This window comes from Bos mutus, chromosome 22 (assembly GCF_027580195.1).
Source record: "Bos mutus isolate GX-2022 chromosome 22, NWIPB_WYAK_1.1, whole genome shotgun sequence".
NCBI lineage: Eukaryota > Metazoa > Chordata > Mammalia > Artiodactyla > Bovidae > Bos > Bos mutus.
The window spans coordinates 14,702,212-14,717,501 of NC_091638.1; the positions used below are offsets into that span (position 1 = coordinate 14,702,212).

Consider the following 15,290-nt stretch of genomic DNA (forward strand, 5'->3'; position numbering starts at 1 on the left):
AATAAAACTGGATTCTTTTTTTCAGGCAACTTTGCAAACTTTTAGGCTATAGATTTTTCCCTTTTTATCCTGCAATTAGAAAAAATATATTTATAAATTAAGTAAGAGTGGAATTTATAAAATGCAGTTTAAAAAGAGCAAATGTAATGTATTATTACCAAAAAAAGACTGGGATGAATTAGGCTTAACACAAGTAATGTTTCCTGCAATTTACCCTTTTCCTCTTGCTAGAAACCCAAATGGTCTTTTCCTTCCCTGTCCAGCACTGTGTCATACTGTTGTCACACTCAAGATTTGTTTCCCTTTTGAGGCACACCCACAGAAGCTCTCTCATCGGAGAGTATTGGGCAATCAGTCACCAGGGCACCTCCTCTGCCAGAGCCCGAACTTTGGACAGGTGTATGTATCTGCTTGAGGCATAATAGGTAAATTACCCTTTGCAGTCGCTCCGTGAAACTTCCAGGAAGTCACCATTCCTCATTGCTTCTGGGGGAGGAAAAGTGGGAGAAGAATCTGGATCCAGATAGCTGGCCTGACACCATGCACCTGCCTACTCCCCTCCCATCTGACTCCATAGCACCTGTCAGAGCCACCCCGCCCCCCACCTCCGTCCAGCCCCGCCCCAGGACTGGGCGGGGCTTTCCCATTCCTGATAGGTGCTTCACCCCCTCCGCCCCACCTCCTGGCTCTGGGAGCCACCCCCTTCCGGGTCCATCTGGATGACGATGGGCCAGTGGCCCTGTGCACACCCTCCATTTCAGCTGAGCCCGGGCATGTCTGTGGCCCCCACCAGGCCCCTGCGTACGCCCCAGGGGCCCCGGCCCCAATGCCTCCTCCAGGAAGGCAGCCAGGAGCTCCCTCAAGGACAGCTCCTTAGGGTGATGTTTTGGCTTTGGGGTGACTTCAGCAATGTCCCTAAGAGATGTGGGAGAAGAAGAATGTTTTGAGTATGACTGCCGGAATGAAGAGAGGAAGCCCACCCTGGAGCAGCAGGAAACCCTGGACCTCTTGGAGGAGGGTAAATTGTGTTCTTTGCTCCAGTCTGATCCTTTCCCTGTTAGCATCTATATAAACTGGCTGTTTTACTGGTCTCACAGCAGTCTTTTATTTCCTCAGCGGAGTGTAAGGTCAAGTACGCATGTCTTACATGGTGACTGTCAAGCCACCAGGAGAGAAGCTGTGTTTCCAGCATCCTGGGACATCCCCTTGTCCCCTTTTTTCTTTCTAGTTTACACCTCCCTCCTGGAAGACCACTCACTGTCTTAACTTGTATCCTCTTTGGTTTGTTTTGCCTGTTCTCGACTATGTAAATGGAATCAACAGTGTGTATTATTTTGTCTAGCTTCTGTTGCTTAACTAATATCTTTGAAATTCATACTTGTTGTAAGTATCAGTAGTGCCCTCCCTCTTTGTGGCATCTTAGCACTGTGTTTTCGGAGAAGGCAATAGCACCCCACTCCAATACTCTTGCCTGGAAAATCCCATGGATGGAGGAGCCTGGTAGGCTGCAGTCCATGGGGTCGCTGAGGGTTGGACACGACTGAGGGACTTCACTTTCACTTTCATGCATTGGAGAAGGAAATGGCAACCCACTCCAGTGTTCTTGCCTGGACCGGGGAGCCTGGTGGGCTGCCATCTCTGGGGTCGCACAGAGTTGGACACGACTGAAGTGACGCAGCAGCAGCAGCAGCAGCAGCACTCTGTTTTAAGAGTTTTCATTGTTTTCGTTTGACAGAATGAGTTTTGGTGGGTTAATAGAAACTTGAGTCATTATTAAATGTTTTTGTTTATTTTAGGAAATTGTTTATTTAAAAAATGATTAATCGCCAATTTGAAATAGGGGTTTTTAAAATATATGTATAGAGAGAAATATTTCTAATAGAAAAATATAAGAGCTGACTTTGGAATTACCTGGGAACCTAACCACCAGGCTATATCAAAGAGGTGCTGCTTTTTGAGAAGAGGAAGGGTATTAAATAAAGATACACCCAAATGTTGAGTGTGAGCTTCTTAGTCGGACTTTTGGGGTTTTCACTCAGAGCCTAGAAAAAGAGATTTTGCAGGGGAGTGGGGAGGTGGGGTAAAACAGAAAGTTTAAAGAGCAACTGTGGGAAGTTCTTTAGGTTTTGAGTAAAAGCAATCAAAAGATTTTTTTCAAAATTCTGCTCTCTGATGGCCTGTTTCCATGTCTTAAAATAACTTTTGTTCTTTAAAGAGTTTATAATTGGCTGTATACTGAACGTGTTTGTCTTTTGAGGTTACTACCCTGAAAATATTATAGGACAGTTAAAAGTGTTTAATTGGCAAAGGGGAGTGGGGAGCAGGGGCTTCCCTTGTGGCTCAGCTGGTAAAGAATCCACCTGCAGTGTGGGAGACCTGGGTTCGATCCCTGGGTTGGTAAGATCCCCTGGAGAAGGGAACGGCTGCCCACTCCAGTATTCTGGCCAAGAGAATTCCATGGACTGTAAAGTCCATGTGGTCGCAAAGAGACATGACTGAGCGGCTTTCACTACTACTACTAGGTGGGAGCAGTGCTGAAGCCCCGAGCTCCACCCAGTCCTTCCCTGAAGGAGATGATGGAGGTGAAAGGAGAGAGGTGTGACAGCTCCATGGGGACTGTGCATTTATTGGGTTCCTGGAGGTGATCAGGAGAAAGGCATCTATCTGTTCTAACAGAACCAGGGCTGGCCCAGACCTCACTATATCAGCTTGTGTCACTTAAAGGCAGGCCACTCAGCATGTGGACTGGGTGCCCATGTCACCTGGGAGCTTGTTAGAAATGCAGACTCTCAGGCAGCACCGCAGACCTGCTGAGTCAGGATCTACATTTTAACAATACCTTCAGGGGATTCCTGTGCACATTAAAATATGAGATGAGTTGCTGTCTTAAACCATAGTAAGATGATTTTTCAAATCAATTATTGAGCTATATGGTTCTAAATGAAAGGTTATAATACGTTCTAGAAAAGTAGCATATATCCTTGTCAAGAGAAGGAAAAATATATTGCACATATTTTATATATATTTCATATATCTATATATTTTGAACCTTTTAAAAAAAAACTGACAGCCAGATGATAATGATGATGATAGCCTCTGTTTATTATGTATTTACTATGTTCCAGGCGCTATTCCAAGTACTTTTAAGTAGATTCATGCATTTAATCTTTAAAATAAGCATAGGAGTTTAAGGACTGTTGTGATTTTCCATTTCATAGGTTTATAAGAAGAAATGTAAGCAACTCATCTGAAGTAACACAGCTCGTAGATGATTTCAACCTATGTAAACTGGCTCTAGGACCCTACAGAGACTGCTCTTAAATACTGTGCTAGCAGTTCTCAAGGTGGGGTCCCATCTGGCAGCATCAGTATCACCCAGGAACATGTTACAAATGCACATTCTTGGGTCCAGCCCCAGATCTGCTGAATCAGACATACTGGGGTGGGGCCCAGCAGTCTGGGTTGTAACGTACCCTCTGCATGATTCTGGTGTGCCTTGCCCCGTGCTGATCCATGTCTCACAGATGCCAGGGTCTCCACTTTGTGATCATATTTGACGGAGGGGAGGACTGGGGACCTGCTCTGTATTTGCCCTCTTAAGATAGTCTGTTATAGTTCTCTTCCTGCTCTTATTTGTTCCCATCCAATTTCCCTCTTTTCTCTAATAAAAAAAACTTTTAGCTCTCCAGAAGGTGAAAATAATATTTTCAAGACAGTAACTGCAAAAGAAAGATACAGTTGATCCTCGGTATCCACAGGGGATTGGTTCCAGGACCACTGTAGGTACCAAAACCCATGGATACTCAAGTCCCTCATATAAAATGGCACAATATTTGCATAGAACCTACACATATCCTTCTGTATATATTAAATCTCTAGATTACTTATTGATACAATGACTAATACTTTGTAAATGCTATGCAAATAGTTGCCAGCGATGGCAAATTCAAGTTATGCTTTTTGTAACTTCTTGGAATTTTCTTTGTTTCTGAATATTTTCAATCTGGGGTTAGTTGAATCTGCATATGTAGAGCCCATGGATATGGAAGGCACACTTCATTGTCAATGTGCTCAGTTTTCTTTGGAAAATAAAATTCACGAGACTTGCTCCCAGCCTGAAAGAAGTGTGTGGTGTAGATCAGGAAGATAGGGATTTGGTTTGGAATGCTTGGTTTCTGTGTCCACTTTTGCTGGAAACAAGGAGTTCACTGGGCACAACTCTGTTTTCTTCTGATCCTGTCACACTACCACAAGTGCAAGAGAAGTCTCTGTGAATAGTGAAAATACGTGCTTGATGTAGATGTAACTGTGTTCCCTGGATTCTGAGGTGGTTTCCTACACTGTTAAAAGTTCCTAAAGAGATGCTTTTGATTGAAAACTGAAAGATAAAATCAGTTTGGTGTAACAGATCAAACCAGTCAATCCTAAAGTAAAATCAACCCTGAATATTCATTCGAAGAAGGCAATGGCAACCCACTCCAGTACTCTTGCCTGGAAAATCCCATGGACGGAGGGGCCTGGTGGGCTGCAGTCCATGGGGTCACTAGGAGTCAGACATGACTGAGCGACTTCACTTTATTTTTTCACTTTCATGCATTGGAGAAGGAAATGGCAACCCACTCCAGTGTTCTTGCCTGGAGAATCCCAGGGACAGGGGAGCCTGGTGGGCTGCCATCTCTGGGGTCGCACAGAGTCGGACACGACTGAAGCGACTTAGCAGCAGCAGCAGCAGAATATTCATTGGAAGGACCGATGCTGAAGCTGAAGCTCCAGTGCTTTGGCCACCTGATGCAAGGAGCCAACCCATTGGAGAAGACCCTGATGCTGAGAAAGATTGAAGGCAGGAGAAGGGGTGACAGAGGATGAGGTGGTTGATGGCATCACTGTCTCAATGGACATGAGTTTGAGCAAACTCCAGGAGGTAGAGAAGCTCAGGGAAGCTTGGCATGCTGCAATCCATGGGGTCACAAGAAGTTGGACACAATTTGGTGACTGAACAGCAACACTAATATTGGCAGCCAAGGATACAGGAGACATATGTTGGTCCCCCCAGGTCATCTTGTGGGAGTGATAGGCACTTCCTCATGTCACCCATTTCATCTTCAAAGCGGCCTTTGAAATAAGCATTATTTCCATTTTGCATTCAAAGCAACTGAGACTCAGATAGGTTATCCAGAGTCCCAGCACTGTAAGCACAGAACAGGGCCCTCACCCTGCTGTGGGGTCTGCCCTCTACCACACCTGGCTCTCAGCTAGTAGAGCCGTGGGCCCTTGCCTTGCATTATCTCACATTATCTTCCTAACCCACGAGGCACCCGGAGAAGCAGCTTGCTTGGATCACACAGCTGTCAGAGGCAGCATGGCTCTTTTTGTCTTCAGGAGAGAAAATGTCTAGGTTCTGTGTCCTTCTGGTCCCTGGAGGCTTGTGTGGTGCAGAAACTGACTTGATCTCAAGTGATTTCTTGCTGAGCGGTATTCTCTGAGGTGGGCTTTCTTGTTTTCCCCGAATCCCTGAGATGGAGCAGGGTGGTCACAGTGCTGCTGAGCGATGATGCAGTGGTCACACCCCTCTGTGCCCGAGCTATGATACCAGCTCCAGGAAGACACTGGTGAACAGTGGAGTTTTCTCATCACATCCTTGTGGTTTGTTGTGGGGCAGTTTCCTCCCGCTTTCTCGAGGAGGGGTCTTTGTCATGTTTTCTCACCTGGATGCTTCTGTGGCTGTCACTCAATTACCAGATTGGTCACTGATTTCCTGGCAGGTATATTCAGGATGGCCTTCGGGTGGCAGGGTTTGAAAAGAGCATGTGGCGTGGTCTGGGGTTTACTGAGCCCTGAGACCGAGAGAGTGCACATCCCCTCATCAGAGGTGGCTGCTGCCAGTCAGTAGTCAGTCTTTTGGACACAGGCCAGTTTTCAGGGGCTGAGCACTACCCAGTAATTATCATCTGCAAAAAGCCGAGATGCAAATGATGCTGTTAGACAGTGGGAACCCAGAGCTTGATGGAGTGCCTCGGGCAGGTGTCCAGATTCTTTAGTGAAGAATTCCAAGGTGAAGCACAGGAGCAGCACCAGTGGAGCTCATTCCTCCAGTCTGAGAGGGATTCCTCATTTCTCAGAGCCCCAGGGATCTCTGGGGCTAGAGGAGGAGGGCTGGGCCGTGTGGGGGATGTGCAGTGGCCTGCTGGTGGTTGTGATGTCTTATGGGGTGGGAACGTCCACCCCAGAGAGAAAGCGCCATCAGGCCTTGGCTCTGGGGTCTGTACTGATACAGGGTGGCTTATAGGACTCTGCCCTGTAGGGTCACATTAGAGAAAGGAGCTGGCCTAGCTTATCAGCACTGACCTCACCTCTGTTACAAAGGTCTCTCTGCCCATTGGTTCTGTCACCTTGGTTTCAGCCTGGGTTTGTTTGATAGTATCCATGGATGCACCATGCATGTCCCTTGCTCAGGGCTCTTTCTAGGGTGGAGGTACCAGCAGCACCCCAGGGCTGGCAATGGGCAAGCTGTGCATTTTGTGGTACCTGTTCCCCAGTCCCTAGCCATCTGAACTCCCTAAGAGCTTTTCTTGCCTGGCGCTTCCTGCTGATTCCTCTGTATTGTGCTAATTTGTCTTAACCTTCTCAATTAGGGCTTAAATTCCTCAAGGGTAGGATTTATTTTGTTTACTCAGCTGTGCTTGCTACTAAGTCACTTCAGTCGTGTCCGACTCTGCGACCCCATAGACGGCAGCCCACCAGGCTCTCCCGTCCCTGGGATTTTCCAGGCAAGAATACTGGAGTGGGTTGCCATTTCCTTCTCCAATGCATGAAAGTGAAAAGTGAAAGTGAAGTCGCTCGGTCGTGTCGGACTCTTAGCAACCCCATGGACTGCAGCCCACCAGGCTCCTCCATCCATGGGATTTTCCAGGCAAGAGTACTGGAGTAGGGTGCCATTGCCAAGAGCCCCAATTTGGGTGTCAAATAGAATGAGACCCTCTCATAGCTTTGTGACCTTGTGTAATTTCATGTCTAAAATGTGGGCTATGGTAGCACTTCCCTCCTAGGATAAATGTAGACATTGAAGGAGGTGGTAGACATCCAGCACTTTAGCAGATTGCTGGGCACGTGGTGAGCAGTCCATGAGTGAGCCATTTGGTTATCACCAACAATGCCTTCATTAAATACCCTGGTGATGAATGGCCCCATAGGTCATCTCTGAGTGTTTCAGTCTAGGGCAGGGTGGATGATTGTAATTCCAACATACCAGGTTCAAGTCCATACTTATGTCCTGTCTGACTTTGGACAAGTCACTTGGACCCTCTCTCTGCCTCACAGTGTCTCATGGAGGTCATATCTGAGTCACCGTGTTATACTGGTTTTAAGTGAAATAGTATTTGTAAACTGCTCCTGGTAGCTGTTGCTGCTGCTGCTAAGTTGCTTCAGTCATGTCCAACCCTGTGCGATCCCATAGACGGCAGCCCACCAGGCTCCCCCATCCCTGGGATTCTCCAGGCAAGAACACTGGAGTGGGTTGCTATTTCCTTCTCCAGTGCATGAAGGTGAAAAGTGAAAGTGAAGTCCCTCAGTCATGTCTGACTCTTCGAGATCCCATGGACTGCAACCCACCAGACTCCTCTGCCCATGGGATTTTCCAGGCAAGAGTACTGGAGTGAGGTGCCATTGCCTTCTCCACCTGGTAGCTGTTGCTGCTGCTGCTGCTGCTGCATCACTTCAGTCGTGTCCGACTCTGTGTGACCCCATAGACGTCAGCCCACCAGGCTCCCCCGTCCCTGGGATTCTCCAGGCAAGAACACAGGAGTGGGTTGCCATTTCCTTCTCCAATGCATGAAAGTGAAAAGTGAAAGTGAGTCACTCAGTTGTGTCCAACTCTTAGTGACCCCATGGGACAGCAGCCTACCAGACTCCTCCATCCATGGGATTTTCCAGCCAAGAGTACTGGAGTGGGCCAGTTGTAAATACTTGATAGTAATTTTCTTTTTCTTCCCAGTCTCTTCAGTAAGTTGCTCTGGTGCCCTGCTCTCAGACAACCCTGGCAAAGGAAAGTGAGCCAGTACAATCATCACACCCTGATCTCAACTGATAGTGATGCTGATGAGCAGGCAAATGTAGCCAGACTGCCCTGTCAGGTCTCTACTCTTGGCAAGTGACACCTCGCTCCCACCTCCCAGTGCATAGACCCAGCACCATGCAGATGCTGGTCATGACTAAACACACTGCCGTTAGCAATGAACTGGGCTCTGGGTTGGCCTTTGCCACCATGCCATCTCCAAGACTGTCCCTAAAGCTGTCGTGATCAGCCAGCACCTTTCACCTGTGAGGACTCGTGGCCAGCAGTCTGCCTGTTTGCTTCTGGCTTAGGACCACAACTGCTTATTAGTTGATGCCTTTCTGTTAATGCAGCTTCTTTCTTAGCAGCTTTGTGCCTCATCATATCACACTGGACTTGAACTTGGCCTGTTTCCAGACGTCTTCTTTTTTTATGCAGGAAGCCTGGTGGGGAGGGGATTTCTTTCTAAGATACATGTTCATCTGGAGGTGATGAGATATACACCAGGCTTTCATGTTTTCATCCCTCTCCGGGCCCTCTGGTTGGTTAGAAATGAGCCTTTCTTTGCAAACACTGGTCTGGGAGTAAAACAACCTCTTCCGTTTTTTTGAGCGTCAACTATGTGTCGGGCCACCACGTGACTTGTACAGGTGGGAAGGGACGTAGGCCACCATGTGACTTGTACAGGTGGGAAGGGACGTAGGCCACCATGTGACTTGTACAGGTGGGAAGGGACGTAGGCCACCATGTGACTTGTACAGGTGGGAAGGGACGTAGGCCACCATGTGACTTGTACAGGTGGGAAGGGACGTAGGTTTGTAAGAATTAGGTTCATTATGCTTCTGTCATTTTGGACATGGAGCCATTTAAACAGAAATAACAAGGAATTTGTTCTTTTTTCATTTTGTTCTAACTGCGGACAAATGAGCATTGTTTTTTATTACCAAGTACTGTAGTACTGTGGACCTCACTCTATTCCTGTACACACATCAAGGGCTGCATGAAAATAGTTAGGTTTTACTTTTTTTTTTTTTTTTTAAAGCCAAATCATGTGTGGAGAAGGCAATGGCAACCCACTCCAATGTTCTTGCTTGGAGAATCCAGGGATCGGGGAGCCTGGTGGGCTGCCGTCTTTGGGGTCGCACAGAGTCGGACACGACTAAAGCGACTTAGCAGCAGCAGCATGTGTGTCTTATAGGTCTTAGTAGTTAATACACTTGGGCTTCTGGGCCAAGTCTAAATTATTTTGAAAATAGATAATAAAGGGCAACAGCCAAGGGAAGGGCATGGCTGAATCTCCAAGAAGTGGCTGTGACTTGAGGAAAGTATAAAAGTGAAAATTAGAACGAGTGGGCATTATGGATGTATCATGAACTTCTGCCATCTAAGCAAATGCTATGAACAATTATCTAATTGAAAATAGTCTAGTCCATGTGGATTCATTCATTTATGTGCCATTTATCAGTGCTGATTTTCTAATCACTGATTTGCTACTCCTAAACACTTTTGCTGTTTGAGAACATTCTTTTGGCTGGAGAAAGGCTCCATCATGAGATCAAGAAAGAATGCGTTTGTCATATTCTGTTGAAATGACTGGCTGTGACATATGTAGCCCAGGGATGCTTGTTTGCATATAATTTGATGATAACTTAAAATATTGACGTATAATTTACATACTGTAAAATTCACCCATTTTAAGTGAACAATTTATAGTGTTTTTTAGTAAATTTCCGGAGTTGGCAACAGTCACCATAATTCAGTTTTAGAACGTTCACATCTTGCCCTCTACCATCCCGCCTCATAAGATCCTTCATGTCTATTTATAATTAATTCCCTTTCCTACTTCTCATCTTGGATTTCCCTGGTGGCTCAGTCGGCAAAGAAATTTGCCTGTAATGCAGAAGACCCCGGTTTAATCCCTGGGTCGGAAAGATCCCCTGGAGAAGAAAATGGCAACCCACTCCAGTATTCTTGCCTAGAGAATCCCATGACCACAGACTGTAGCCTGGCTACTGTCCATGGGGTCACAAACAGTTAGACATGACTCATCGACTAAAGTACCACCACTCCTCATCCCAGGGAACCACAGATCTGCTGCCTGTCTCTATAAGTTGCCTATACTGGATACTTAATATGAATGGAGTCATACAATATATGGTCTTTTATGTCTGGCTCCTACTGAGCATAAAGTTTTCATTTGTTTTCAATACCTTTTGGGGGGAAGTAGATTTATTTGGTAGAGCTTCCTTGTTCAGAAGTGGAACTTCTGTTTGAAATACTGTTCTCATGGAGAGAGAAACTTGAGATGGTTTATTGTAGATTGAGTATCTGGAAAATTGGTGCTTGAAAAGTGCAGACTGCTTATACTGTTTAAAGCATCATTTGTTAGTCCTCATTTCTTGGAAGAGGAAGCCCGAGACATAATTACGGGGTTTGCCCAGGACCTCATGGCCTTGGTAGATTTTCCTATGAAAACCTGAGCCTCATGAGGCACCAGGGTCACAGATCTGACCTAAAGCACGGGCACTTTTTGCTTTCTTTATGCTTCTTAAACATTGTTGATTTGTGTGACCTCAGCCATGCCCTGGAATCCTCTATGGCTCCCTATTTGGTACAGGAGCCAGACTGGCCTTGGCTCAGTCCCCAGCACATGCAGCTTCGTTTGCTGTGACCTTGGATCGGGTCCTTAACTTCTCTGAGCCTCAGTTTCCTCATCCTAGAATACTCATCATAATAGTGCCTACCCTGAAAGATTGTTCTGAGGGGTAAACAAGAAAAGCACATTAAATTCCTGGACATAACAGGGACTCCTTAAGTGTTAGCTGCTGCCTCTGCTAGGAGTCTCCTCTTACTTTGAAATTCACCATTTGCTAGCTGTGTGACATTGGGTGAGTTAGTTAACCTCTCTAGGCCTCAGTGCCTACCCTGTAGTATTTTTTGCTCTGAGGAGTAAATGAGGTAATCCACCTAGAGGGCTAGGAACAAGGCCAGGCTGTAGTTAGCATGCTTGGTAAATGTAAGATGGTGCCATTATGAATTACTCTTAAAAGTTACCTCAAGGAGTACTGTATATTGTAGTCAAATATTTCCTGGAAAATATTTTAAGTAATGTTTTTCCCATCAGGGCATGGTCATTACAAAAAAATAAAGTACAAAAAAGAAAATTAAAATTTGCAGTTCTCTCCAAATGGCAGAAAGTGAAGAAGAAATAAAGAGCCTCTTGATGAAAGTGAAAGAGGAGAGTGAAAAAGTTGGCTTAAAGCTCAACATTCAGAAAACTAAGGTCATGACATCTGGTCCCATCACTTCATGGCAAATAGATGGGGAAACAGTGGAAACAGTGTCAGACTTTATTTTTTGGGGCTCCAAAATCACTGCAGATGGTGATTGCAGCCATGAAATTAAAAGACGCTTACTCCTTGGAAGGAACGTTATGACCAACCTAGACAGCATATTAAAAAGCAAAGACATTACTTTGTCAACAAAAGTCCGTCTAGTCAAGGCTATGGTTTTTCCAGTAGTCACGTATGGATGTGAGAGTATGGACTATAAAGAAAGGTGAGTGCTGAAGAATTGATGCTTTTGAACTGTGGTGTTGGAGAAGACTCTTGAGAGTCCCTTGGACTGCAAAGTGATCCAACCAGTCCATCCTAGAGGAGATCGGTCCTGGGTGTTCATTGGAAGGACTGATGCTGAAGCTGAAACTCCAATACTTTGGCCCCCTGATGCGAAGAGCTGACTCATTGGAAAAGACCCTGATGCTGGGAAAGATTGAGGGCAGGAGGAGAAGGGGATGACAGAGGATGAGATGGCTGGATGGCATCACCGACTGATGGACATGGGTTTGGGTGAACTCCAGGAGTTGGGTGATGGACAGGGAGGCCTGGCGTGCTGCAGTTCATGGGGTCGCAAAGAGTCGGACATGACTGAGCGACTGAACTGAACTGAATGGCTATTCAATTTTTTTATTATAAATCTACCCCCTTACCCCCTCACCATTGGGATTATATGTATTTTTGAAAACGTAACTGGAATAACAGCGCACATGCTTCCATAGTAGCTTTTCATTTCTGCCTCTGACTTCTGTGGCTGGGCTCTCAGGGACCTCAGAGCCTCCTGGAAGGCTCTGCATCGTTCTGTACCCCTCGCCTCCTGTCACCATGTACGTGGTGATGACATATGCCTGACTGGTTCATGCTGGAAAAAACCCTGGTCCAGGTGTAGGTTTTATTGGGTTCAGTTGTTAGAGCATGTTAAATCTTTAAAAAATAGCTTTATAAAAGGGCAATAATACAACAGGTCCTTGTGGTGGTGGATACATGAGCCTACACCAGCGATAAAATCATATAAAGCTTAATATTCACATGTGCAGGTGCACACACTCACGTGCGTGCGTGCACACACACACACACAAGTTCAGGTAAAATGGAGAAATCTTAGTAAGATTCCTAGATTATAGCAATGTCAGTACTCTGGTTGTGATATTATTTTACAAAATGTTACTATCGGGTAAAACTTTGATAAAGGGTATATGGAATCTCTGTGTTATTTCTTACATCTGCATATGATTATCTACACATAATTAACTACAGTGATCTCAATTCAAAAAAATAGCTTTAAAATGTAAATATAATTTTCAGTTAATTCAATCCCAGAGCAAAAAGCTGCTCTGAGTCTTATTCTCTTACGTTAGGGTAACATAGAGCCAAGATGAGTTTAAAATGTAGCCTGGTTGTCTTTCTTTCCAGAAAAGCCAAGGACCCGGTCCTTTGAAGAGAGCTAGGGTGGGCGTTAGCTGGCCCTGGTGTCAGCACAGCATAGGTTTCAGCATAGCGGCCTTTTGCCCTTTGATGCCCCGGCTCACCATACTCTGCTAGAGGGAGCTGGCTGGATGCCCTCTGGGTCTTGTCTGCACCGTTGCAGAGCATCACAGCCGTGCAGCATGAAAACCAACTCCTGTCTGCACCCTCGAACTCTGCACTTAAGGTTTCTTGTGACCTCGAGCTGATGAACTGCTTAGAGCAATTTGAGCTGGACTCCATCTCCATCAAGTTAAATTCTGGTTTTCACCAACCCTGTACATTTCCCTTGCTTTTCCTCCAGCCAGCGCCCGGAGGGTTTCTACCATAAAGCTCTGGGCGGAGAGGCTGGCAGAAGAACCCTCCCCCATCCTGGCTCCGAGGGCCTGTGTTGGGAGGGTTTCAGATTTGGAACCAGATTTTAGGTCTCTTCCTTAAACTAGAAAATCATTCCAACAGATCCAGTTTCTCTGAGCTCACCCACTAGGATGATCTCTGCTTGCATTTATAAAATATTTAGAGACCTATTGCTTTCCAGCTGCAATTAGCCATTAGTGATGCTACTGAGTTTGGTTAGAAATACACTTCAATTCCCAAAGGCCTTGCCTGGGCTGTGACTGCAAGTGGGTTGTTGCAAAAGCTGAACTAAGTCTTTTACTCTTAAAAGAATTGTTTGTTAGAGTCTTAGTTATGAGGAATTACTAACAAGTTATTATTTGGCCCCTAAATGGCTGGTGTCAAAAAATTTTATGCTCTGGCTCTAAATCCATTTGCTTTCACTTCTTCCTCCTCAGAATGAAAGCCACGCTACCTCACGGTGTTTGGACTACAAATCATTTCCTTGCCATTGATTTAAAATAAAACAACCCTGAGATTTTTCTGGAGATGAAAGCCTTCTTTCAGTGCACACCCTTTTTCTCCAATGGAGAAACAAAGACATAGTCCTGAAGTGGCCTGGAGGCAGCCTCTTAAGATCTCTTAAGCAAATGGCATATGTTACGAAATACCATGTGTATGACTGTGTGTGTGTGGATTAAAAAAAAAAATCTGTCACCTCGGTTTTCATGGTTTGGAAACTAGTTGCAGAGACTTAGAATTTAGGCCATTTGGGGAAGAGGAGGCTGGGCCATTATGAAATTATCAGTTAATTTAAGACTGTTTAATAATTAATACCAAGAACTGCTTTGGAAAGGACCCACTGGGTCTGTGCAGAAAGTGGGGTCTAGATCCTAGGGCTCTTTCTGGCGGTTTATATATTACTCTCTGTGCTGCTGATCCACTTCGGTTTGCTGACCGGATATGAAGCCAGACCCCTTTCCACTCCAGCGCCTTGCCCTCAGCAACACCCCCGAGTGTGCACGTGCGGATGTGCACGCACACATGCACACACACATATGCAGTGTCAAGACTTTGCAGTGATTAGTAGACCCCTGTTCCCTCACCCCACACAGCTTGGGGCTTTTCTCTGGAATCAAACCCAGTAAGGCTGAACCTGGCCAGACTTTGTCTGGCAGACTTGTAGCATCAGTAGTGACATGGTCATTTTTATTTCTTGCAGTTTTATGTGCTGAACGAGTTGGCCAGATGACTAAAACATATAATGACATAGATGCTGTAACTCGGCTTCTTGAGGAGGTAAGTGATTCGGGGAAAGGCAAAGAGTCGTTTATAATTGACTGATTATAATTTATATTGATTAAAGCAGACATTACTATTTTTCTTGGTGAAGAATGTCAGAAATTGAGCCCTCTCAAAGTATGATTCAGTGGCTTTTTATTTTTTGAGCTGGTAGCTATGTTGGCTTTAGTCACTGTAATTTTGTACAAGATATTTTGGATTTTAAAAGGAATGTATTAATAACGGAATAGGGTAACATTTAAATACTTGCTATAGAATACCCAGTTGAAGCTTTATAAGCTCTTAAAATATATACTAATGATATATATTAAATGTATATAAAAATTTCAGAAAAAAGACATCATTATCCATATCTTTGTAATGTTTTTGTTTTGTTGTGTGATGTTTTTACTTAAGTTAAGGGAATGTTACTATGCAGTGTCAGCATGGAAATAACCAAAACAAGCATGGGAAGAAAAATTTAGGAAACTTGCTTAGGATCAGACAAGCTGCAGGCATACTAGAGACTATGGTTTTCTCAATTTCTTCTCAGCATCCTGTTGACATTTGAAAATTAAGGTGCTCTGATGGTATCTAGAAGCAGATGAGTATACTGTGTGTATCCCTATGCCTAGAATAGGCCAGAACATGGTAGTTCTCAGTATTTGCTGAATAAATGCCCATCTTTAAAACTTCTTCCACTCTCCCCACAAAATCAGGCCTCAAATGCAGAGGTGCTAACTTTTAGATCCTGGTTTGTGCTCTAGAATCTAGCATGATATGAGTCATGTGACTATTCATTAGCCCTTCTTGAGGAATAGAGT

General features: G+C 45.0%; 1 protein-coding gene across 7 annotated transcripts in view; it reads left to right on the forward strand.

The window, feature by feature from the left end:
* The window catches only part of TRAK1 (trafficking kinesin protein 1), a 101,171-nt gene that overhangs the window by 46,699 nt on the left and 39,182 nt on the right, over positions 1 to 15,290 (forward strand). For all 7 annotated transcript variants that reach the window (XM_070359274.1, XM_070359277.1, XM_070359270.1 and 4 more), the window contains exon 3: positions 14,408 to 14,484. In XM_070359274.1, the coding sequence (XP_070215375.1) occupies positions 14,434 to 14,484 (51 nt within the window). In that variant the 5' untranslated portion in view covers positions 14,408 to 14,433. The remainder of the gene's footprint in view (positions 1 to 14,407; positions 14,485 to 15,290) is intronic.